We start from the raw sequence: 22,685 nt of genomic DNA on the forward strand, positions 1-22,685 counted from the left end.
AGCAGAGGAAGGTATACACTTCTACCTTCAGTGTGTGTGTGTGTCATTGTGAGAGTGTGTGTGTATGCATTTACGCACGTGTGTGTAAGACTTTTTCAAATTCATTTTTTTTAAAAACGTGTTCTTTTTCTTGGCACTCCTGGCGCCAAGCCTTGGCCGTGAGGATATTTTTGGCCTTGGAACTTTCTCAGTGTTGTCTTTCACTCCCCCCCCCCCCCCCCCCACACACACACAACCAATTCCACAACCCCCCCCTGCCTTGCTAGGAGCGTCTAAATATAATCACGCCTTCGGCCTCTGTCAACCTAAAACGACTCAACTTTTGTTTCTCGTGATGTCATGGCTAATTAACGCATCTGTGAGCTCCTTCTAATTTGTGACATCACGGATACTGGTTTCAAGCAGCGGACTTCCAATTAGCGCACCTGCAACCTGCTCCCGACTCAAACGCGGCATCGATGACATCACGGCGAGGCGAGGAGGGGGCGGGGCTTGGTTGCTGCGGACCAGATGAGCCAAAGTGGCTAAGAGACACCGGCAGATGGTTTGGCTTCCTCCTAAAAATACTCCCTCATCATCGTGCTTTCCCAAATGTCCAAATCTACCCGCCCACCGCCGGCCGACTCTACGCCTCCCCTTCATCCTGCTCCGTCCAGACGTTGTGAAGGAGTGAACGCAAAGCGAAGCTCCCGGCCATGTTTGTTTGCTTTGGTTTTGGAGCGGGGGTGCTCACAGGTGAGGAAGTCAAGTGACATAAACATCAGGGAGGGGCCTGATGCTGCTGAAGTGACCTCATAACAAGACTTGAGAAAGCAACAGGTGTGACTCCGCTAAGGTGGGGGCGGGTGACTTCATAGGACCTTTAGCAATTAGCATGCTAGCAGGGGGTGTTTGCGCGCCCTCGTCATCCTCCCCGATCCATTCCTTCCCCTTAGAGCTTGCCTCAGGAATCTCGCCTTCTCAGCTGTCTGATGGTGTCCCATAGCGCTCCGATTTAGCCTCCATGCACCTTGAGCTACCACACACACACACACACACGTATATTTTGGCCTAGTGGCCTGAGAGGGCTGCATTAGGAGCCTGTCTAAATTTGGTCATGCGTAGCAAAAGGAGCCCCGCATCTGCCAGGGCTGTCCCCCCCTTTGAATGCAAGCCAGTGACCTCAATCGGGTGTCGTGTGACCCCAAAGAAAATCCAAACGGGCCGAGCGTACCGTAAAGGGTTTGACGTGCCTTTGTCACTTACGACATTGTGGACCAAAAAAAGTGCACTTGACCTCATGGCTGGTCTTATTGTGCAATCATTCTCAAGTGGTGGCCGGTCGCCAAACGACGACGACATTTTCAGATCGGAGCCTTAATGGCCAACGTCTACTATCTTTTGTGTGTGTGCGTGTGTGTGTGTGTGTGTGTCAGACTTTCACAGCCTGGTGTAACTCCCACCTGAGGAAAGCCGGCACACAGATTGAGAACATTGAGGAGGATTTCAGGAATGGCCTCAAGCTGATGTTGCTCCTGGAGGTCATATCAGGTAGGGCGTCCGCCAGCGCGTGAAGTGAAGCTCGGGCCTCGGCTGACTTTGCGTGTGCCCGTGTGCCAGGCGAGAGGCTTCCCAAGCCAGACAAAGGAAAGATGCGTTTCCACAAGATCGCCAACGTGAACAAAGCTCTGGACTTCATCTGCAGCAAAGGCGTGAAGCTGGTGTCCATCGGCGCAGAGGGTGAGCGGGCTGACGGGGCGCCGGCGCCGACCCCGCCGGACTTGGGAATGAGACTCGTGTGTGCTGTCTCACAGAAATCGTTGATGGCAACGTAAAGATGACCCTGGGTATGATCTGGACCATCATCTTGCGCTTCGCTATCCAGGACATCTCTGTTGAAGGTGCGTGCCCTCCGAAAAGTCCGTCTTCTCGCACGATCATGTTGGGAATGGGCCTGGAAATGGGCGTGGCCTTTTTGTGTGGCTGCAGAGACGTCCGCCAAGGAGGGTCTGCTGCTGTGGTGTCAGAGGAAGACGGCTCCCTACAGGAACGTCAACGTGCAGAACTTCCACATCAGGTGAGTTGGCAGGCCCTTTAGTCCAAATGAAGAAGCGCGCCCCCTTTTTCCCCTTCTTTACGGTTTCCTCCTGGTCTTGCGCTTTCTCAGTTGGAAGGACGGCCTGGCTCTGTGCGCCCTCATCCACAGACACAGACCCGACCTCATTGACTACTCCAAACTGAGAAAGGTGACTCTCCTTCCTTCCTTCCTTCCTTCCTTCCTCCCTTCCTTCCTAGCTCCCTATCCTCCTTCCGTCCTTCCTTCTGTCCTATCCCCCTTCCTTTCTATCTCCCTTCCTTCCTTCCTTCCTTCCTTCATTCCTTCCCTCCTTCCTTCCTTCCTTCCTTCCTTCCTTCCTTCCTTCCTTCCTTCCTTCCTCCCTTCCTCCCTTCCTCCCTCCCTCCCTGCCTTTCTTTTCTTCTTCACGGAGCTCCTCCCTCCAGGACAGTGGAAGCGTCTCTCCCGCCGTTCAGGTTGTCACGATCCCCGTTCTCTCGCCCGTAGGACGATCCCATTGGCAATCTGAACACAGCCTTCGAAGTGGCTGAGAAGTTCCTGGACATCCCAAAGATGCTGGACGCTGAAGGTGAGCTTGACATGCCATTTTTTCATTTCAAACATTTTGCAAAGGTGGCCAGCATTACTCTCGATGTGGCCTCCAGACATTGTCAACACACCCAAACCGGACGAGAAGGCCATCATGACCTACGTGTCCTGCTTCTACCACGCCTTCGCCGGCGCCGAGCAGGTACGCTCCGCGCGTGGGAGCGGGTGGCGCCCTCGCGGCTACCTGCCACGTCTGACGCCGCCCATCCGCTCTCTGATTGTCAGGCCGAGACGGCCGCCAACCGTATCTGCAAAGTCCTGGCGGTCAACCAGGAGAACGAGAAGCTGATGGAGGAGTACGAGAAATTGGCCAGTGAGGTCAGAAGCGCCCGGCCGCATCCTTGCTTGCATTTGGTCTCGGGCTGTGGTCCCAAGCAAAATGTCTGGCGCAGCTTCTGGAGTGGATCCGCCGCACCATCCCTTGGCTGGAGAACCGCGTGGCCGAGCACACCATGCGCGCCATGCAGCAGAAGCTGGAGGACTTCCGCGACTACCGCCGTGTGCACAAACCGCCGCGAGTGCAGGAGAAGTGTCAGCTGGAGATCAACTTCAACACCCTGCAGACCAAACTGAGGCTCAGCAACAGACCCGCCTTCATGCCCTCCGAGGGCAAGATGGTGTCGGTAAGCGCCACCGCCGCACGCCAAGGCCCGCCCGCCCGCCTGCGACGTGAGCCATCCGCGAGTCAACGCTTGGCGTCGTCTCCGTCCCGCAGGACATTGCCAACGCCTGGAAAGGTCTGGAGCAGGTGGAGAAGGGCTACGAAGAGTGGCTCCTCACAGAGATCCGCCGCCTGGAGAGGCTGGACCACCTGGCCGAGAAGTTTAAGCAGAAGTGCACCATGCACGAATCGTGGACCGCAGGTCGGTGCGCGTCCGGCCACGGCGTATTTGCCGAGGTGGTTCCAATCTCGGGCCCCTTTCAGGTAAGGAGGACCTGCTCTCCAAGAAGGACTACGAATCTGCCAATCTGATGGAGATCCGAGCGCTGATGAGGAAGCACGAGGCCTTTGAGAGTGACCTCGCCGCTCACCAGGATCGCGTGGAGCAGATCGCCGCCATCGCGCAGGAGCTCAAGTAAGACAAAGACGTCCCGTCCTGTCCCGTCCCGTCCTGTCGCGCCGGAGGTTGAACTTTGGCTGTTCACGCTGGCGTTCTCCATCTCACGCTCCAGCGAGCTGGACTACCACGACGCCGCCACCGTCAACGCCCGTTGTCAGGCTATCTGTGACCAGTGGGACAACCTGGGCACTCTGACCCAGAAGAGGCGGGACGCCCTGGAGGTACTACAACATCTCCCTCGCCCCAGGTGGCCGCCGTCTTTCGTAACCCCGACGGTGCCTCTCCGCAGCGCGTGGAGAAGCTGTGGGAGACCATCGACCAACTGTACCTGGAGTTCGCCAAGAGGGCGGCGCCCTTCAACAACTGGATGGATGGAGCCATGGAGGATCTGCAGGACATGTTCATCGTCCACAGCATCGAGGAGATCCAGGTGCCCAAACACTCCAGTAAAAGCCCTCCCGAGAGGTCCGGGTTCTCCATTTTCTCGCTACCTTTGCACCTCCCCGTCCGCCTCTGCAGAGTCTGATCACCGCCCACGACCAGTTCAAGGCCACGCTGCCCGAGGCCGACAAGGAGCGCATGGCCACGCTGGGCATCCACACGGAGATCCTGAAGATCGCTCAGACGTACGGAATCAAGCTGTCGGGCATCAACCCGTACACCAACCTGTCACAGCAGGACATCAGCACCAAGTGGGACACGGTGAGTTCGGGCGCTCGGTCATCCCGCGCTCTCTTTGTGACGTGGCGTGATGTCCGTGGGTGCGCAGGTGAAACACCTGGTGCCCCTCAGAGACCAAATGCTGCAAGAGGAAGTGGCCCGACAGCAGGCCAACGAGCGGCTCAGGCGCCAGTTTGCCGCCCAGGCCAACATCATCGGACCTTGGATACAAACCAAGATGGAGGTACCGCTCCTGGCTGGCGCTCAAAACTTTTATTCTCAAAAACGTTTGCCGCTCCCACGCAGGAGATCAGCCACGTGTCCGTGGACATCGCCGGCTCTCTGGAGGATCAGATGAACAGTCTCAAGCAGTACGAGCAGAACATCATCAACTACAAGTCCAACATTGACAAGCTGGAAGGCGACCACCAGCTGAGCCAGGAGTCGCTCATCTTTGACAACAAGCACACCAACTACACGATGGAGGTAACGTGGCCGAGGGGGAGGGCCGAGCGGGTGCGTTTTTTTTTTTTTTTTTTTCTCCGCTGAGTTCCCTCGGGATGCTCCGCAGCACATCCGCGTTGGCTGGGAGCAGCTGCTCACCACCATCGCCAGAACCATCAACGAGGTGGAGAACCAGATCCTGACCCGTGACGCCAAGGGCATCAGCCAGGAGCAGCTCAACGAGTTCAGAGCCTCCTTCAACCACTTTGACAGGGTGAGCGAGGCCTCGACGGGCGCCAGCGATATTCCATAGCTCACTCTTTGTCTCCGTAGAAGAGAAACGGCATGATGGACCCCGACGACTTCCGCGCCTGCCTCATCTCCATGGGCTACGACCTGGTGAGTCTCGACCGGTACGCCGGACTTGGACTTGGACTCGCTCAATGGTTTCCGTGTGTCACAGGGAGAGGTCGAGTTTGCCCGCATCATGACCCTGGTGGACCCCAACAACACCGGCGTGGTCACCTTCCAGGCTTTCATCGACTTCATGACCCGAGAAACGGCCGAAACCGACACCGCCGAGCAAGTCATGGCCTCCTTCAAGATTCTGGCTTCAGACAAGGTACGTCCGCGGTTAGGATTTTTCAGGCTGGTTGTCAGCGTGCTCTGAAAAAAAAATTGCCTAACTAACAAAATTCTGTTTGTATTTAAAAACTGCGATAAAAAAGGTTCATCTCATTGACTGCAGTACCAACTTCCCACCACTCGAGGTGCTATAGTCACGAGTAGTCCAGTGGCTTTTCGTATCGACGGGACTTTATTTTGACAGTGAATTTAGTCAACTTTTTGCCCCCAGCCTTCGATTTGAATTTCAATCATTAAGAAATGACCAGTTTTATCTAGCTTTTTAATATATATATATATATATATATATATATATATATATATATATATATATATATATATATATATATAGATAGATAACCCTTGATTTTTATATTTTATTTTTTGGGCTGGAACTTTTTGCCCCCAGCCTTAAATTTAAATTTCAGTCATTAGTCAATGACCAGTTCTATCTATTTTTTTAATATATATATATATAACCCATGATTTTTTTATTTACATTTTTTATATATATATATATATATATATATATATATATATATAACCCTTGATTATTTGAAATTTCACAAATTCTGCATTTGCCAATTTAGTCGGGCAGCCCGAGATTGGTCATTTCAGAATGAGGAAAATGACCTATTGCCAACGCATCATTAGCAGTTATGATATCCAGCCAAGGACTTTGAATTTTTTCTTGCTCCCCATCCAACTCAGAACTACATCACGGTGGAAGAGCTCCGCCGCGAGCTTCCGCCGGAGCAGGCCGAGTACTGCATCAGCCGCATGACGCGCTACGTCAGCTCCGACAGTCCCGCCGGCGCGCTGGACTACATCTCCTTCTCCAGCGCTCTGTACGGCGAGAGTGACCTGTAAGGTCCGCCAGAAGGCTTGGCCACTCCTGCAACTTGTGTTTGTTCTACTTGTGCAGCCGCCTATTTATACACACACACATGCACATGCATAGACACACACACACACAACTTGAGACACGCACGCACACACACACAAACACACAGCGCTGCACATTGGGTCTGGAGGAGGGAACATAGCAGTGATGTGATCAGAAGAAAAGCATTGTGGGTAGCTACAGGTGTAAATAAAGCGGCACAGGGAATGATGAGAAGTGGATGGTTTTTTTGTTTTTCCCCCGGGAGTCTTAACGAGATGCGGCAGGAAGGTTTCTGATGGGCTGGTGTGACCTTTGGTTGTGCTCCCTCCTCCACCCCCCCCCCCCCCCCCCCCACCTCCTAAATCGACACCAAAGCTTTTGGAAATGACAAAACTTGAAATAAAAAAAACTTGTCACATTTCAACCATTACCGCACAGCAGCATGCCTGTCTTTGTTTTGGACAAAATATGCCCGCAACTGCTCTAATTTGCTCCATTAAGCATGTTTTTTTTTCTTCTACTTATTTGCTAATGAGTATAGAATGCTCACGTCAAATGAGTCTCATTTCTCTTCCAGAGCCGTACTTCAATTATCTCGCTTGAGTTTGGGCCATCTGGTTTAAAAAAAAAAAAAAAAAAAAAGGAACATTTTAAATATTCATTTATTTTGTTTAAAAAATGAGTAGTTATTGGTCAATTTAAAAAACAAATCTTTTTCAGAGCAATTGTTGTCAAAAAACATTTTTTTAAACTTATTTTTACCTCATCTGCAATTAACCTGACCCATCTATTCATTAAAAAAAACAACAACATGGCCCTTGAGCCCAGTGCCAGAATGTAAACAAACAAGCGCACTGCCCTGGTACATGTTTATTAATTGATTGAAGCATCTTCAAGCGCATTTATTGATTTGCGGAGATGTTCCTACTAAGTGTCTAGAAGAACTAATCTGCTTGGATGCAATTGTATGACATTCATGAAGGTGCTACGTTTGTACAGCAACAAGCACTAGTTGTCCTGTTCTGAAGCCGCGCCCACATTCTAAGCGACCGCCAGCTGACGGCAAGCGAGCGACTAATCGTAGCGACGTGGCGAGTGACGCGTCGTCGTGGCAACGCCAAAGCCGAGGCTACCGTTTGGGCCGTGAGGCGTCCGTGTTCACATGCCGAGTGGGTATGGACAACAGCGATGTCAACGTGTGGACGAAAAGGAAAACAAAAAGCCAGCTTGATGTGCGCCCCACCCCTGAGCCCCGCCTCCACGCTTGTATTTAGCCAATTAGGGAGTTGCGTCTTGTGAGGTCCACGTTGCTGGCGCTGAGTCCCCGACAGTCTGACAGGCCTGATGAGTTGGCGTCCTAAAAAACCCCCAGAAACTTCGCTTTAGTAGTGTGTGTACGACTAGCATCCATTTAGCATCCTGGCACATTTTGGGAGTTGGCGTGCTCACCTGCGCCGTCTCCTCTGCGCTCTTGTTAAGGAAATTGAGGGAGCTCGCTCTCTTCATTCTGGTGGGGGAAAAAAAAATGTCAAGCCTGATGTTCACGGTCGATGTGGTCATGCTAACGTCTGTGGCTTGCTAGCGTGCTACACTAGCTCTGGCCTCTAGCACTATGCACTTGCTCTGGCCTGCTAGCGTGCTATGCTAACTCTGGCCTGCTAGCGTGCGACACTAGCGCTGGCCTGCTAGCGTGCGTGCGACACGAGCTGTGGCCTGCTAGCGTGCTACACTAGCTGTGGCCCGCTGGCTGACCCACCCCGGGTTGCGCGGTTCTTGAGGTCCGCTTCCCTGAAGCTTCTTGACCAGCATCTCGCTGCTCCTCCTCAGCGCGTCGCGGATCTTCCCAAAGGAGCCGCTGCGCCGAAGGGAGCCGCTGCCGTCCTAAAAGTGCGAATTTTGCATTTGAGGAGTCGCGCTCTTTCGGACCGAATGGCCGGCACTGACCCCGTTCCACTCGGCAGAGTCGTCGGCGTCGCTCTCGCCCTTGGACGCGGCGCAGCTGCTCCCGCCTTCTCTGCCGTGCCGGCGCTCTCCTCCGTCCTTTAGCAGCTCCACCACCTTGCTTTGGTTGATGGCGTCAAAGCCCTGAGGAAGGGAGGGAGTTGGGGAACTCTGCGCTCATCTTGCCGAGCGTCTCTCCTTTGTTTTACTACCTGCTTGCGGGACTTGCTGGCGCACTCTTCCAGCGTTTCGGCCGCCTCCAGTTTGCCCTGGCGGCGGTAGAGGGCACCCAGACTCTTCAGGGTGGTGTTGACGGTGGGGCTGGGACAAGAACAAAAAGCTGGAGACTTATCGCTAGGGCAGCAATACAAATGGTTTTTTGCAGAGGATAAAGAATATGTCTCCATTCAAGGCAGCAATGAAATAAGAAAACACGTCTTCCTGGTCCCCCGCTCACCTGTCCACCTTGCAGGCCTTGTACCAGCTGCCGTACTCGGTATACGGCCCGGCCTCCTTCTGCTTGGCCTGGCAGGCAAAAGGAAACACGATTCAAAGTTTTACAACTTGCTGCGCCACTGTGCCCGCCCACCTTGCTCTCTTCTCGCTCTTCGGCGTGCATCCAAATGGGTTTGTTTTCGTCTGCAACACACACACACACACACACAACCTGTTTCAAATGCTTGAACAGTACAGTTGTTGTTTTTTTGGGTGAAATTTCAGTTTGTGGTCATTTTTGTGGTCACAATTTTTGGTTTGTATGGGAATTTTTTGGGAGGGGGATGTCCAAGATATATTTTTTTGGGGAGGTTTTTTGGTATGCTCATGGCTTTTTTGGGAGTTTTTGGATTTGAGGGTTTTATTCTGTTGCGTCCCCAGTTCCAAAAGGCTTTGGGTAGGCGGCTTACTGTTGACGGAGCCAAAGTCGCGCTCGTGCGCTCGGGTCAGGATGTCCTTGTAGAGCGTCTCGGCGTCCTTGAACTTCCCCTGCTTGAGGTAGCAGGTGGCCTGCGGGCGGGCAACACAGGCGGCAGCCTCACACAGAGCCCAGACCAAAGGGACGAGAAAAGCCCATGGAAGGGCGCCCCCACCAGGTTGTTTTTGGTCTTGGCCACATTGGGGTCGTCGGCGCCCAGCTTGGACTGGTAGATCTCCAGGGCGCGGCGGTAGTAGTACTCTACCTCGGTGTACTTGGCCTGGTTCTGGCACAGCAGCGCCAGGTTGTTGAGCTGCTTGGCCACGTCCGGGTGGTACTTGCCCAACACCTGCAAACAGGAGTTGCTCCATTTTTTGGGGGGAGTTGTGGCTATACGGTGAGAAATTCCCTAGCGGGGAGACGGCCGTCCTACCTTCTCGCGGATCTCCAGCGCACGCTTGCACAGCGGCTCGGCCTCCTTGTACTTGCCCCGCTTGCCGTAGAGGACGGCCAGGTTGTTGAGGGTGGCCGCCACCGCCGGGTGGTCCTTGCCCAGCGTCTTCTCCCTGATGGCCAGGGCGTCGTTGAGGAGGTGTGCCGCTTCCTTGTACTTGTTCTGGTCCCTGCACAAGACATACTTCAGCGGGTCTCGTCGCTCAAGCGGGAGATAGAAAAGCCAATGCAGGGGCACCTGTAGACCAGAGCCAGGATGTTGAGCATGGTGGCCACGTCGGGGTGGTCGTGTCCCGACGTCTTCTCCAGGTCCTCCAAGGCCTGCTTGCAGAGCGGCACGGCCACCTCGTAGCGGCCCTGCGAGGCGTACTGGATCACCAGGTTGTGGAGCGTCCGCAAGCGGGCCGGGATTTCGTAGCCGCCCTGCTGCGCCGCCGCCTCGCCGCTGGGCTGGGCTGCGTGCAAGGATACGTTTGTCAACCGCCGTCGGAGCTTTTCGGGTCCGATAACGGCGGCCATACCCGTCCCGTGGTCGTCGTCGTTGGGGAACAAGTCGTCCAGGCTGTCCTTGGCCGTCTCACCGCCCGAGATTTGGTTCTTGTCGTCGGCGGGCGAGGCCACAGCTGCGTCGTCGTCATCCAGCTTCTTGATCTGGTTCATGAACTCCAGGTGCTTCTTCTCCTCCTCCAGCTGCGCCACGCTCTGCTCGCTGCGCTGCAGCTTGTGCTGCGTGGCCGCCAGCTCGTCGCGCAGCCACTGGTTCTCCTGGCACAGGCGCCGCACCTGCGCGCGCAGCTTCTGCTTCTCCGACTCCACCGCGCTCAGGTGGCCCGACAGAGCGATGATCACCTGCCGCGACAAGACGGGCGCTCGGCTCAGCGCCGGCCGGCCAGCCAAAGCCGAGGGAGGGAGGGAGGGAGGGAGGGAGGGCGGCCTACCTGAGCTTCTCCCAAGCCCAGCTCAATGGCCTCCATGCTCTTGCGGAGCGCACCCGACTTTTCCTGCACGGCCGGCGGTTGGGCGCAGTCCAGAAGCGAGTTGAGGAGCTGGGCGTGCTCGCCGCGCAGCGTCTCCAAGCCCTGCATGACGGCCTTGGTGTTGACCACGATCTCATCCTGGCTCAGCCGCTCCAGGGCTTCTTCTCGAGGGTACACCATGGTGGACATGGCCGCCTGGCATCAATACTTGCCAAAAATAGGGAACATTGACGTGTCAGGCGGCTCACAGGCCAGGCCGGGGCCACGCACATTTCAAGGAGCGTTCCATTTGAAAGCGGAACCATTCAATTTGGTTGGCGCGACTGGATAAAATGGGATGTCAGTAAGAACAACAACAAGGATTGCTTGTCCTGATGTTTGGCTGGCCTGCGACCAATCCAGGGTTTCTCCCCACCCAGAAGTCAGCTTACCTGTCGATGAGACAATTGGACGGAGGCCGAAAATGACGCCGTCAAAACATCACACGGGCCGCGACGCGACGCAATTGACGCCGCCTATCCCGTCATCGGGCACCTGGCCGCCGCTCCATGCCTCCCCCCCCCCCCCCTCCTCCTCCCACCGCAATGCACCACTCGGCTTCACTGACACGCACGACACAAGCAGCTGATGACATGACGGCCGTCATCGAAGCGGACTTGGCCGCCATTTCATTATGACACGCACTCCATCCTCGAATTAGAGCGACTGATAACAAGTGCACTCTCCCAAAACATTTTTCTTTAGGACGAACGGTTCTTGACAATACCCCCGTTGAGCTTCCTCGGTTCGACTCGAAAAGCGAGAAAGAACAAACAAACCTGCATGGAACAATCCCGGCCGGCGAACAAAGCCGCGATGTAGGGATGAGCCGCAGCGATCCGAGCAGATTCGCGTCAAGCTCGGCATACGTCACTCAAAAGCAACTTCCGGCTTTTTTCAACATTAAGAGCCAACGAACGCGACTGCCGACATATTAAAACTCTTTCAGTCAAAAAAAAAAAATCTGTGTCACGATCATTAATCGCAACGACTCGGAACTGTTTATTTTGTTGTGTCTGGCGCAACCGTCAACAGTGGACCACACCGGATTCGCGTACAGGATTCACAGATGGCTGGATGACACCATACCGGTAGGTGGCGGTAGAGTACACAAACCTTTCATGTAACTGCCCAGTAAACATCACAAGAAGAAGAAAAAAAAAAAAAAAAAGCCACAACATGGCAGCCTCCGTGGAACACGCTGGAGCGCCTTCAACGTCACAAATAGACGCAAATGCAGATCCTGCAAGTTCCCAGATCGAAGCGGGTGCTTTGACTTCGGATGACGACGAAGACGAGACGGCCGAGCCGAGGATCCTGGACACCCCGCAGGACATCCAGCTTGAGGCGGTCGCCAACACGGTGGCCGTCCACCCGAGCCGAGACCTGCTGGTGTGCGGGGACGTGGACGGGGACGTGTACGCCTTCTCCTACTCGTGCACGGAAGGTGAGAACCGCGAGCTGTGGTCCTCCGGGCACCACCTCAAGTCCTGCCGCCAGGTGCGCTTCTCCGAGGACGGCGAGAAGCTCTACAGCGTATCCAGGGACAAGGCTGTCCACATACTGGACGTGGAGCAAGGACGGCTGGTCACCAGGATCCGCGGCGCGCACGGCGCTCCCATCAATAGTCTGCTGCTGGTGGACGCCAACATCCTGGCGACTGGAGACGACGGAGGCACGCTCAAGGTCAGCCAGCAGTGGCTCTCAACATTTTCACACCAAAGCAGTAACTCGTGTTGTGTGAGACAAGACAAGGCTATCTCGACTTTTTGAGAGGCCAAGTCCGACACAAGTCGAGTCCTTGACAGGACTATCAAATCAAATGTCAAAATCATGTCACGGTTGAACATTTGGAGCATTGTCTTGAGACCTTCAAAATGCGGTCCTGAGACCAGGTACAAAAGCCAGGACAATCTCAAAGCTGTAAAGTTTGCTCATACGGTCTCGTGCGGTAACCATGTTCACTGTATAAATACATTGTTTTGCCCAAAGGTGTGGGACATGAGGAAAGGTTCGGCCATCATGGATTTGAAGCACCATGAGGACTACATCAGTGACATGGCTGTAGATGAGGCTAAAAAGATCCTGCTTACAACCAGGTGAGATTTGACATGACGGCTGGACGGCTAGTTTGGAGACTGGCGCTAACCTCCTTTGCTGTTAAAGTGGCGACGGCACCATGGGCGTCTTCAACATCAAGAGGCGGCGCTTTGACTTACTCTCGGAGTACCAGAGCAGCGATCTGACCTCGGTGACGCTGATGAAGCGAGGCAAGAAAGTGGTGTGCGGCTCGAGCCAAGGCACCATCTACATCTTCAACTGGAACGGCTTTGGCGCCACCAGCGATCGATTCGCCCTACAGGCCGAGTCGGTGGACTGCATCGCCCCGGTCAACGATAACATCCTATGCGCCGCCTCCATTGACGGCTATATCCGGTCAGTTGAAACCCTTCCATTCATTACACTTGGATGTCAAATGGAAACATTCAACATTATTTATTTTGAACACAGAGGTGTTCAACCAAGCCGATTGTCGTTAAGGGTCTCACGGAAATTAGCATACTGATAGCAGCTTATTAAACATGACCTCTTTTTCGTTTTCAATCAAACGTCAAACTATTAAATTCAGCGTTGCGCTAACCTCGGCTCGTCATCAGCGCTAACGCTCGCTTCGTTTTGCGAGCCCTGCTATTTTGTTGAACCTAGCGTTCGGTGTGAGAGTATCTTTGCCCTTTATAATTGCATGCCATTTATTTGAATTTGAGTCTTTATTAGAGCTATCATCATAACATCTACAGTATGGCGGGGCGATGACCCGTATAGAGTGCGTTCAAGAGTTCAAGAGTTTTTTTATTCACCATGTTTGAGCGTGCCAAACAAGGAAGTTGACTTGGGTACATCACAGCCTCTGTTCAACATTTAGGTGACTAACAACACTCAGGACATGTGAAAAGTCAAGTTAAAGTCAAAGTCCCAATGATCATCGTCACACACACACACACACACACACACACACACACACACATCTGGGTGTGGTGAAATTTGTCCTCTGCATTTAACCCATCCCCATGTGATGAAATGGCAAATATTCTCAAACTGATCTTAAACTGTATTTGTGTATTTGTAACTTTTCTGCCCATCAGAGCCATCAACATCTTCCCGAACCGCGTCATCGGCTGCATCGGGCAGCACGTTGGCGAACCTATCGAGGAGCTTGCTAAAAGCTGGGACTCTCGCTTCCTGCTCAGCTGTGCCCACGACCAGCTCATCAAGTTTTGGGACATCGCCTCTTTAGCCACCACCACCGTCAACGAGTACCGGAAGAGGAAGAAAAAGGACGGACGCCTGAAATCGCTTTCCAAGAAAGCTATGGGAGAAAGCGACTTTTTCTCGGGACTTGTCGAGGAGCCGCCGAAAAAGGAGGAGGAGGAGGAAGAAGAAGTCGATGACAGCGACAGTGGCAGTGATTAAAAGTCCATTTTATTTTGTGATTCCTGGAAAGAGTGCTCTGTAAACTAGTGCTTAGCACACACAATGTTCTGTTACGCCCAACATTTAAAAACACGCAGCTGTGCTTTCTACCGCTTATTTTTGTCCGAGTGGTTGACGATGACGAGAGCTGGGCCGATCGAGCCGTGTATCCATATACGAATGTGAGGATCGGTATCGCGCCAATACCAAACGGCTAGTATCGATTTTACACATTTATTTCTATGTTGTCAGATATTTTCAAATCATTATTGTGTAGAATGACGGGATCATACTTGAGTCATATTATGCTTTGTTTGAGGTTTTCCTTCTCCCACCCAGTTGTTTATTATTGTATATACTGTCTGAGGAAGAATCAAGTCATGACAAACTTTCCAGAGTCTGGACTCAAGGAATTTAAGAGAGGCAGAAACTCTGAAATGGAAGACCAGCTTGAGTTCAATGAAACATTTGTTATTAACACCAATTTCATATGAAATGAAACATTTTGAAATTAGACCTCGCAGCATTTATTGCTTTACAAAGGCACGTTCAACTTTGACCCCTGAACGCGGTCAGGTGAAGCCGGAAATGAGCGCGGGCAGGTCGGCCTGCTTCAGTCACGTGACACGTAACGTAGTAACCGGTAAGCTTCCGGTGGCGCGGAAGCATTTTCTTTTCGCAGTGGTAATTGTCAGACTTGTTATAATTACTGGGTAAGTAAAGCCTTCGTTTGCCTTCCCACGCGTCCGACGACTAAACGCGACGTCGAGTTAACTCTTAAGTTCTCCACAGAGCCGAATGGCTGCCTATTAGCATCACTGCTAGCACGCTTGTAAACAATCGAACCTAGCTTGCTGCTAATGACGCGCGTTTCACGTTAATTCTGTTTCCGTTTAATCTACCACGAAGCACGTGTTGGGTACCGCTCGAATCCCATTTGGTGTATTTTGTTCAGTGCGAAAGTTTGACACCGAAACGACAATCGTGGTGGTTACATCGTGTGTGTGTGTGTGTGTGTGTGTGTGTGTGTATAAGTAGGGAATGAACATAAACATGACGTTTTTGTTTTGTCTCCCTTCACTTTTGTGGATTTGAATTGCACAGGACAGTTTTGACGCAGCAAAATGCCGGGAAAACAGCAGTTTAAACCAGGCGACCTCGTGTTCGCCAAAATGAAGGGCTACCCTCACTGGCCTGCCAGGGTAAACGCACGCACGCACGCACACAAGGACACAAAAAGAAGAAAAACACCACACGCGTGGATTCGCACATTCAGCTCCCAACGTTAACCCCAAAACGTAATGTAACAAAAACCCCTAGCAAATAGTAACAAGTCATATGCATCAAATATTCTGACACAAAAAGTCTCATTCAAACACTCCAAACTATGTTCTTCACACTGGGTGGAAAAATAAAATCTTTACGGTGAGCATTTTATTGATTTATTTTGGGAAACTTCATTTTGTATCTTGTTCATTCTTGGCAGGTCTGTAAATTGGATGAGGCACACAAGAAGAGACTTGGTGTCTTCTTTTTCGGGACCCATCAGATGTATGTACACGTCTATTCCTGTGTGCGACATCAACTGCAATCTGTTTCTGTCAAATAAAATCATGGGCTTTTTCTCTTTTTTTTTTTCTTTAGAGGTCACCTCCTGCCGGAAAACCTGGTCCCATTCTCTGGGAATAAGTTGAAGTACGGCACCGGCGTTCGACTTAAAGGCTTCTCCGAGGGCATGTGGGAGATCCAGAACACACCCGGAATCGGCAAGAAATCCACAGTCAGTGTCTCTATTATCAATTTTGGCCATAACTAAGATATCATAATTTCTTCATGCTACTGTAGTTATAGTCGCAAGAGAATTGTTTATCATTGTTTCTAGCCTTGCTTAGATAAAAATGAACCATCTCAAATTTCAATCTCGTTCATTGAAACTAATCGATGGAATCTAAGTGAAAGTGTGAAAGTAAACCCCAAATACACACAAATGTAGTTTTGCTTTTGTGCTACACTGTCATAGTCAATTCATTGGGACTTTACAAAATCTGCCGTGCTGAAAAGTTTCTCTCCTTCGCGCACTTGATTGAAACGATCAGGTTTGTCATAATGGAGAATTTACGGAGATTGCTGATGAGCTGATTTGAATTCGGTGCGCTGCGGCGTGGAGAACTGGAAAACAGGCAGGACTGCGGCTCGCTCGGACCGAGCTAGCCGAGCCGTCTTCTAGGTTTTGCAGTAAGGCCCGAGGTAGCCGCTCAACAGTGTGCTGTTGACGTAGAAGTAGTGCTCGGAGCAGTAACATTTCTGAATTCCGTGCCTCGCTAAAGTACCGTATTGGCCCGAATATAAGATGACCCCCTCTTTTTCAAGTTTGAAAAAAGCCTTTGTCTGGACCCTGAATGTAAGACGACCCCCCCCCCCCCCCTTTCCAGTTTCATTTCAAAGGAAAAAAAACTCAGTTAGTGCCACATCATCCAATAAACGTACGTCTGTTTGCTTTTCATTTTTTTCATACAAAATGGAATGGCGATGTGATAAAGCCACAGATTTGCCTGCGTTGTTGTTGTGATACAATTTATGATTTGCTAACCTGGCTTCAGGCCACATTTGTTGGGTGGAATTTTCTGGAGTTCGAGTAAAGGGTGAAGAATCTGCAAGTCGATGAAAGTAAAATCAACTATTTTTTAGATTTATTCCGGGTTCATTTGCATTTGTTTTAGCATAATCGCATCCTATCAGAGCAAAACAAATAAAACATCAGAAAGATCACCTGATCAAAATAACTGCAGGTTAAATCTCAATATTGAGGGGTGAAAATCACAATTGGATTATTTTTCAAAATTGTCCAGCCATAATTGTCGCTGCTACTAATCAACCATGAAAATTTGAGGTGCTTTGTTCCGCTTCAAGTCAACAAACCTGGAAAGTTAACGAGAGATGAAATGATTACAGCAAGTGCAAATTCTCTCTCTCTCTTTTTTTTTTTTTTGTCCTTGTGTTCGTCTCAGTTTGCAGCTAAAAGTCCACCTGCGAAACCAGTTGCCACTTCGAAAACAACCTGCCCAGCCGCAATACCGGCTTCCGCCACGAAAAAAACAACTGCCGCAGTCGAAAGCTCGCCCGGAGGCGCCGATGCAAACGGCGCTGCTGTGAAAACGTCTTCGGAGGCGGCTAGCCGCACCAGCAGCACCTTGCTCCTGAAGGAGTGTGTGGTCAAATGCGTCCCGGCCAAGACTCTGCACGATCACCTGAGCGGCGCCAACGAGTTGGCGAGCGCGAGCCAGCCGGCGAGCCAGCCGGCGAGCGCTGTGACCGCATCCGACAGCGGGACAAAAAGTGAGCCGGTGACAAAAACTCTGAGAAGATCTTCATTCAGGTCATCCGCGCAAGTGCAACTGGAGGAAAAGAAAATCGATACTCAAACCCGACAGGACGCCTCCATGGTCAAAGGTGGCGTGGCGGGTCAGACGCCAGGATCGACGCCACGGAGACGAGGATGGCCGCAGAGACGAGGACGGCCGAGGAACATCCCGGCAGAAACCAAGAGCGACGTACTGCAGGTTGGCATGTGCATCTACCCAAAAAGAAAAATTCCACTGAGCCTTCACTCTCTGTGGAGATAAGTGACTGATGCGAGTAACAAAAATGCACACGCCATTGAAAAGAAAAGAAAAGAAAAGTAAAACACTTTCAGACATATATATACTCATAGTAGAATTGGACGCAATTGACTCGGTAATGAAAAATGACATTTCGAAACATCGTGTGCCACACATGGCTGCCTTCAAATTTGAATGAAGGGGGGGGGGGAAATGAGTCGTATAAAAGTTGCCTCCTTTGCCTCATCCCCGCAAGGCCAAAGAAAGCCAGACGGCGCCGAGCGGCGCGCATGTGACCGCTAGCACGCTGCGACTGAAGCCCTGCGTGGTCAAATGCATCCCCGCAAAGACCCCGGACACTCACAAGTCGGCCAGCGAGCCGGCCAGACCGCCTGCACCGACGCCAGCGGGTGACCTCGCAACTGCACAGGAAGCTTCGGCGCCGGGAGACGGCGTCTCGACACAGACGCCAACATCGGCGCCCGTGGTGAAGAGGAAGCCGGGACGGCCGAGGAAAATCCGCAGAGAGGAGAGCCAGGTATTTAAGTTTAAACAATTAAAAAAAAACTCCTGATATCAATTCTTGGCTTCATGGCTCGCTATTTCGTTTTCTTTTGATGTGGTCGCCGTCCGCGCGGACCCCAAAAATGAAACCATCCAACCATAGTCAGCTGTTTTTGTTTGTCTCGCCAGGTTGCAGTTGAGCCATCAAAAAGGACACACGACTTCCCGTCTCCCGCCAGCGCAAACACACCAGCCGACTCCCACGGTGCAGCGTCTGCTCCCAAAATGGCCGATCAGGCCCAACCTGCCGCCACGCAAGCGTCCGGCATCGACGACGGCGCTAAAGATGAGCGGGATGCTAAGATGGAGAAGTTGACACCTGGCCGCCGAGGAGGGAAGAGGAAGAAAAAAGAGGAGGCGGAGCAGGAAGGAGGCGAGAAAGGAAGGACAAAGATGATGCCGGAGGTGTCGACAGCGCGCAGAGGAGGGAAGAAAATGAGAGTCGACGGGGAAAAGCAGGAAGGAGCCGAGAAGGGAAAGGCGGAGGTGGCGACCCAGGAGTCCACCTTGAGCCGAGGAGGCAAGCGGAAGAGAAAGGAGACCAAGCGGGAAGGTGAGCTAGAAAAGGCGCTACCGAGCCGAGAAGGAAAGAAAAAAGTCGGGGGAAAGGAGGAGACCAAGCAGAAGAGCGACAAAGAAGGGAAGACGGAGCCGGCGGCGGCGGAGGAGACGACACCGAGTCGGAGAAAAAGAGATGACACCGTGCAAGAAAAGATTGAGGCCACCACGGAGGAGACGTCGCCTTGTCAAGGAGACCAGGCACAGGCCAAAGAAGGAAAGAAGGAGGAGACCAAACAGGAAGGAAAGACAGAGGCCATGCAGTCGCTACCTAGCCGAGAAGGAAAGAGAAAGGAGGAGACCGAGCAGAAGAGAAGCGCAGACGCAAGAACGGAGGCCACGGCCGAGGAAGCGTCTGGCCCAGAAGGGAAGACGAAACGTAAAGCGAGGGAAGACACCAAGCAGATAGCAGGTGAGGAAGGAAAGACAATGTTGACCACGCACCAGACGACGCCTCGCCCAGGCCAGAAGTCAAAGACAAAAGAAGCCAGAAAGGAGGAGGCCAAGCGACGAGGAGACAGGCTAGCAAAGACGCAGGGTGATCCGGCACCTAGCCAAGAAGACGGGACAGAAACAAACCAAAGGGAGGAGAACAAGCGGTCAGGAGACGAGCAAGCAAAGACCAGGGCGACGGCCGAGGACTCCCCGCTCACCTCAGAAGAGAAGACAAACGAGGGCAAAAAGGAAGAGACCAAGCAGTTGGGAGACGAGGAAGGAAAGACAAAGGCAACGGCGGAGGGCTCCACACTCGGAGAGAAGACAAAGGAAAGGAGCGAGAACTTAGGAGATGAGGAAGGAAAGGCAACGGCGCAGGGCTCCACACTTGGGGAGAAGACAAAAGAAGGGGGAAAGGAAGAGACCGAGCCGTCGGATGGCAAGGAAGGAAAACCGCAAGGGACCGCAGGTGAGTCAACAGCCAGCCCACAAGGCCACCAAAGCGACCACACCGAGCGGTTCGGAGACGAGGAAGGAAAGACAAAGGCCACGACGGAGGAGTCCATGCCTGGCCGAGACGGCGGGACAAAAAGGAAAGAACGGGCGGAGGCCAAGCACACCAAGGTGACGACTGACGAGTTCAGGCCTGGCCGAGGAGACCAGGCAAAGGCAAAAGAAGGGAAAAAGGAGGAGAGCAAGGAAGGAAAGACAAAGGCGAGGACAGAGGAGTCAAGATCCAGCCACGGAGAAGGCGAAAAAGAGGAGACCAAGCAGACGGGAGGCAAGGAAGGAAATACCGAGAGGACCACGACGGAGGAGTCCACGTTGAGACGAGAAGGAAAGATGAGGACAAAAGGAGACAGAGAGGAGGAGAACAAGCCGGCGGGAGGCCAGGAAGGAAAGACAAAGGTGACTTCAGAGGAGTCCGCCCTATGCCCAGGAGAGAAGGCCAAGACAAAGGAAGGCCAAAAAGATGTGGCCAAGCAGACGCCAGGAAAGGAAGCCAAGACCACAGAGGAGTCCACGGTGAGCCTAAGAGGAGGCCAAAAGGATGACGGCAAGCAGGCGGGAGGCCAGGAAGGAAAGACAAAGGCGACCACGGAGGAGGCGAGCCGAGGAGAGAAGAGGAAACGAAAAGAAGGCCAAAAGGAGAAGACCAACCGGGAGGGAGGCCAGAAAGCAAAGCCGGAGTTGCCGGCAGAGGAGTCCACGCCCGGCCCAGGAGGAGGCAAGAGGCAGAGAAGACCAGTTGAAAAAGACCAGAGCAAGCGCCTAGGACACCAGGAAGGCAAGCCCGAGGTCACGGCGGCGGCGGCGGCGGCAGGGAAAAGCAGGCCGCCCGAGGAGCAACGCGGGAAGGTGACCAGCGCCGACGCCCGGCGAGACGGCCACCAGAGAGCCGATCGAGAGAACTGCAAAAGCCGGAGCAAGCCCAGGATGGACCAGGAAACCCGAGGAGAGAAGAAGAGGAGGTCGAGGAAAGCGGTCGCGGCCATGGACCAAAGCGACGCCGCGGAAGAAGAGGTGAGGCTTCTCGCGCGGCTTCTCTGCGTCTTGCATGAGTCGAGCTGACAACCGCGTTGGTCCGCAGCAGCGGCGGCGGCGGCTGGCGGCCAAGCGGGAGAGCGTCCTCAAGTCGCTGCGAGGTCTGCTCAAGGCCAGCAGGGGCGCCAAGCGCAGGGACGCCGGCACCAAGAGCTTCACGTGAGCGCACACGTCCGGCCGGGCCCATCGCCGCCGCCTCTGACCCCTTTGCTCTTTGTCCCGACAGGAAGGCCGCCATCAGAGCCAAGGCCAAGCGGCCGCGGGGCCACACGCTCAAAGAATCCAACGCCAGAAAGAAGAGGACGCAGCCGCCCGCGACGGCGAGTCCACCCGTCGCGGAAAATACAAACACGGCGGCCAAACAAAGCGACGGCAAAGTCAAAGACAGTCGGCCGCCGCCGTCGGAGGACGAGCTGCAGAAGAAAGATGCCAAGAAGTTGATTGGCAAAATTGTGAAAGCAACCACCAAGGTTCAGGTGAAGACCATGATGGGCGGAGCCACGGCGGCGCCGCCGCCGGAGGAGGAGGAGAAGGCGCCCGCCGCCGCAAACACCGTGAGGACGGCGGACCTAAGCTCCGAAGAGGAGAGGAAGCCGCAACGAGTCTTGACGGACGACGAGAAAGCCGCCACCAAGCGCGGCGACGACAAAGACGACGCCGTCGCAAAGGCGGGCAAGAGGCAAAGCAATGAGCTGCCGCCGCCGCCGCCGCCGCACAAGGACGCCAAGCAGCAAAGTAGCAGCAGGAGCCGCAAAGCCAACGTGCACGACAATCAGCGTTGCGACTCCGGAGAGAATCACCAGCAGCACAAGAACAACGTGAACTTGACGCCCACCGATTCCACCCTGCACAGAATCCACGGAGACATCCGCATCTCGCTCAAAAGCGACAACCCGGTAGGACCGCCAACAAAATAGAAAACTCTATTTAGACCATCAGTGCCATCTAGCGGCTGGGCTGGTTCATGAAGCAAATTTCAACCTTGGTTTGCCCATTTTCTCTCGACAAATAGTCAGAACAACTTTACTCAAACAATTATGGAAAAAGTAACAAAAATGGAAGTCAAACTCAAAACAGCGGTCTCACGTGTGTGCACCTGGCTCTGCTTTTTTTTTTTTTTTTTTTTGTCACCCGCTTAGGATGTTGCCAAGTGTTTGGCGGCGTTGGATCAGCTCAGCGGCGTCTACGTAACGTCACAGCACGTCCACAGACACAGCGAGCTCATCTCCACTCTCAGGAAGGTAAGCGCGTGTCTTTTTGATTGTGTAGCTCTGCTGCCATCTTGTGGCCTCTAGACGCAATCACTTGAATACCTCTCGCCGCAGATGCGCTTCTACCGCGCCAACCAGGACATCATGGACAAGGCGGCCATGTTGTACAACCGCTTCAAGAACGCCTTCCTCCTCGGCGAGGGCGAGGAGGTTGTGAGCGCCGCCTTCCTGCGCTCGCTGCTGAAGGAGAAGGAACGCGAGGAGGCGCAGCGCTGCAAGATGAAGGAAAAGGAGGCGGGAGGCGAGAAGGACGACGGATGCCACGCGCCTTCAGGTTTGTTCTCGGCGGGCGACGCATCGGTCGGTGCCTCTTTGCCGCCCGCCTGCCGTGCGTCTGACCATCCTTTTCGATCTTCTTCACAGCGGACTAGCTTCTGGCGGATGGGAGCGACCCACGTCCGCACGATTCCCATGGAAACTTGAACGCAAACAAGATGTTCGTCTTGATCGGACGTTTGTATTTATTCACCTTAGCCGCACTCTGTTTCCGTTGTACTCTGTCACGCGCGCTTGAACATAAACCGCCACGTTTGTCTGGCTTTTTCTGTGAGCGTTTTTATTTTTTCCCCACTTGTCGTCTCTGCAGTACGTTGTCCAGGA

At 53.2% G+C, this 22,685-nt stretch overlaps 4 protein-coding genes across 10 annotated transcripts in view; 3 read left to right on the forward strand and 1 right to left on the reverse strand.

Moving 5' to 3' along the window:
• Positions 1 to 6,553, forward strand: part of actn3b (actinin alpha 3b) — a 6,778-nt gene extending 225 nt beyond the window's left edge. Inside the window, exons 1-21 of the mRNA XM_049724745.2 lie at positions 1 to 11; positions 1,416 to 1,530; positions 1,600 to 1,719; positions 1,794 to 1,880; positions 1,969 to 2,056; positions 2,147 to 2,225; positions 2,543 to 2,624; positions 2,701 to 2,786; positions 2,870 to 2,962; positions 3,037 to 3,267; positions 3,360 to 3,507; positions 3,570 to 3,720; positions 3,818 to 3,926; positions 3,995 to 4,135; positions 4,225 to 4,407; positions 4,475 to 4,609; positions 4,672 to 4,851; positions 4,937 to 5,083; positions 5,143 to 5,208; positions 5,273 to 5,431; positions 6,145 to 6,553. The exon at positions 1 to 11 is cut by the window's left edge and continues 225 nt beyond it. Coding sequence (XP_049580702.1) covers positions 1 to 11; positions 1,416 to 1,530; positions 1,600 to 1,719; positions 1,794 to 1,880; positions 1,969 to 2,056; positions 2,147 to 2,225; positions 2,543 to 2,624; positions 2,701 to 2,786; positions 2,870 to 2,962; positions 3,037 to 3,267; positions 3,360 to 3,507; positions 3,570 to 3,720; positions 3,818 to 3,926; positions 3,995 to 4,135; positions 4,225 to 4,407; positions 4,475 to 4,609; positions 4,672 to 4,851; positions 4,937 to 5,083; positions 5,143 to 5,208; positions 5,273 to 5,431; positions 6,145 to 6,303 — 2,570 coding nt within the window. The 3' untranslated portion in view covers positions 6,304 to 6,553. The remainder of the gene's footprint in view (positions 12 to 1,415; positions 1,531 to 1,599; positions 1,720 to 1,793; positions 1,881 to 1,968; positions 2,057 to 2,146; positions 2,226 to 2,542; positions 2,625 to 2,700; positions 2,787 to 2,869; positions 2,963 to 3,036; positions 3,268 to 3,359; positions 3,508 to 3,569; positions 3,721 to 3,817; positions 3,927 to 3,994; positions 4,136 to 4,224; positions 4,408 to 4,474; positions 4,610 to 4,671; positions 4,852 to 4,936; positions 5,084 to 5,142; positions 5,209 to 5,272; positions 5,432 to 6,144) is intronic.
• A 621-nt stretch (positions 6,554 to 7,174) lies between these two features.
• On the reverse strand, positions 7,175 to 11,693 carry LOC125972184 (kinesin light chain 2). 3 transcript variants are annotated; one of them, XM_049725728.2, is made up of 14 exons: positions 11,422 to 11,693; positions 10,565 to 10,810; positions 10,148 to 10,475; positions 9,865 to 10,081; positions 9,607 to 9,796; positions 9,349 to 9,522; positions 9,166 to 9,265; positions 8,850 to 8,899; positions 8,718 to 8,785; positions 8,473 to 8,581; positions 8,264 to 8,404; positions 8,076 to 8,200; positions 7,769 to 7,826; positions 7,175 to 7,676 (listed from the first exon to the last, which is right to left on the reverse strand). In XM_049725728.2, the coding sequence occupies exons 2-14, from the start codon at positions 10,790 to 10,792 to the stop codon at positions 7,590 to 7,592; spliced, it is 1,875 nt and encodes a 624-aa protein (XP_049581685.1). In that variant the 5' UTR covers positions 10,793 to 10,810; positions 11,422 to 11,693; the 3' UTR covers positions 7,175 to 7,589. The 3 variants fall into 3 exon arrangements, with proteins under 3 accessions (XP_049581685.1, XP_049581616.1, XP_049581752.1); XM_049725659.2 differs by having other exon boundaries at positions 9,865 to 10,475; XM_049725795.2 differs by having other exon boundaries at positions 8,260 to 8,404; positions 9,865 to 10,475.
• Positions 11,694 to 11,778: 85 nt separating this feature from the next.
• Positions 11,779 to 14,627, forward strand: wdr55 (WD repeat domain 55). The gene is made up of 4 exons (XM_049729576.2): positions 11,779 to 12,328; positions 12,635 to 12,741; positions 12,809 to 13,078; positions 13,786 to 14,627. The coding sequence occupies exons 1-4, from the start codon at positions 11,822 to 11,824 to the stop codon at positions 14,111 to 14,113; spliced, it is 1,212 nt and encodes a 403-aa protein (XP_049585533.1). The 5' UTR covers positions 11,779 to 11,821; the 3' UTR covers positions 14,114 to 14,627.
• Positions 14,628 to 14,689: 62 nt separating this feature from the next.
• On the forward strand, positions 14,690 to 22,635 carry LOC125968859 (axoneme-associated protein mst101(2)). Of its 5 annotated transcripts, none has more exons than XM_049720546.1 (12): positions 14,690 to 14,826; positions 15,218 to 15,315; positions 15,600 to 15,664; positions 15,758 to 15,893; positions 17,122 to 17,673; positions 17,969 to 18,250; positions 18,406 to 20,793; positions 20,861 to 20,973; positions 21,041 to 21,710; positions 21,954 to 22,055; positions 22,140 to 22,359; positions 22,449 to 22,635. In XM_049720546.1, exons 2-12 carry the CDS (start codon positions 15,238 to 15,240, stop codon positions 22,454 to 22,456), a joined length of 4,614 nt encoding a protein of 1,537 aa, XP_049576503.1. In that variant the 5' UTR covers positions 14,690 to 14,826; positions 15,218 to 15,237; the 3' UTR covers positions 22,457 to 22,635. The 5 variants fall into 5 exon arrangements, with proteins under 5 accessions (XP_049576503.1, XP_049576584.1, XP_049576326.1 ...); XM_049720627.1 differs by having other exon boundaries at positions 20,864 to 20,973; XM_049720369.1 differs by having other exon boundaries at positions 18,406 to 20,792; positions 20,857 to 20,973.
• The last annotated feature ends 50 nt before the right edge of the window (positions 22,636 to 22,685 follow it).

This window comes from Syngnathus scovelli, chromosome 1, assembly GCF_024217435.2.
Source record: "Syngnathus scovelli strain Florida chromosome 1, RoL_Ssco_1.2, whole genome shotgun sequence".
Taxonomy (NCBI): domain Eukaryota; kingdom Metazoa; phylum Chordata; class Actinopteri; order Syngnathiformes; family Syngnathidae; genus Syngnathus; species Syngnathus scovelli.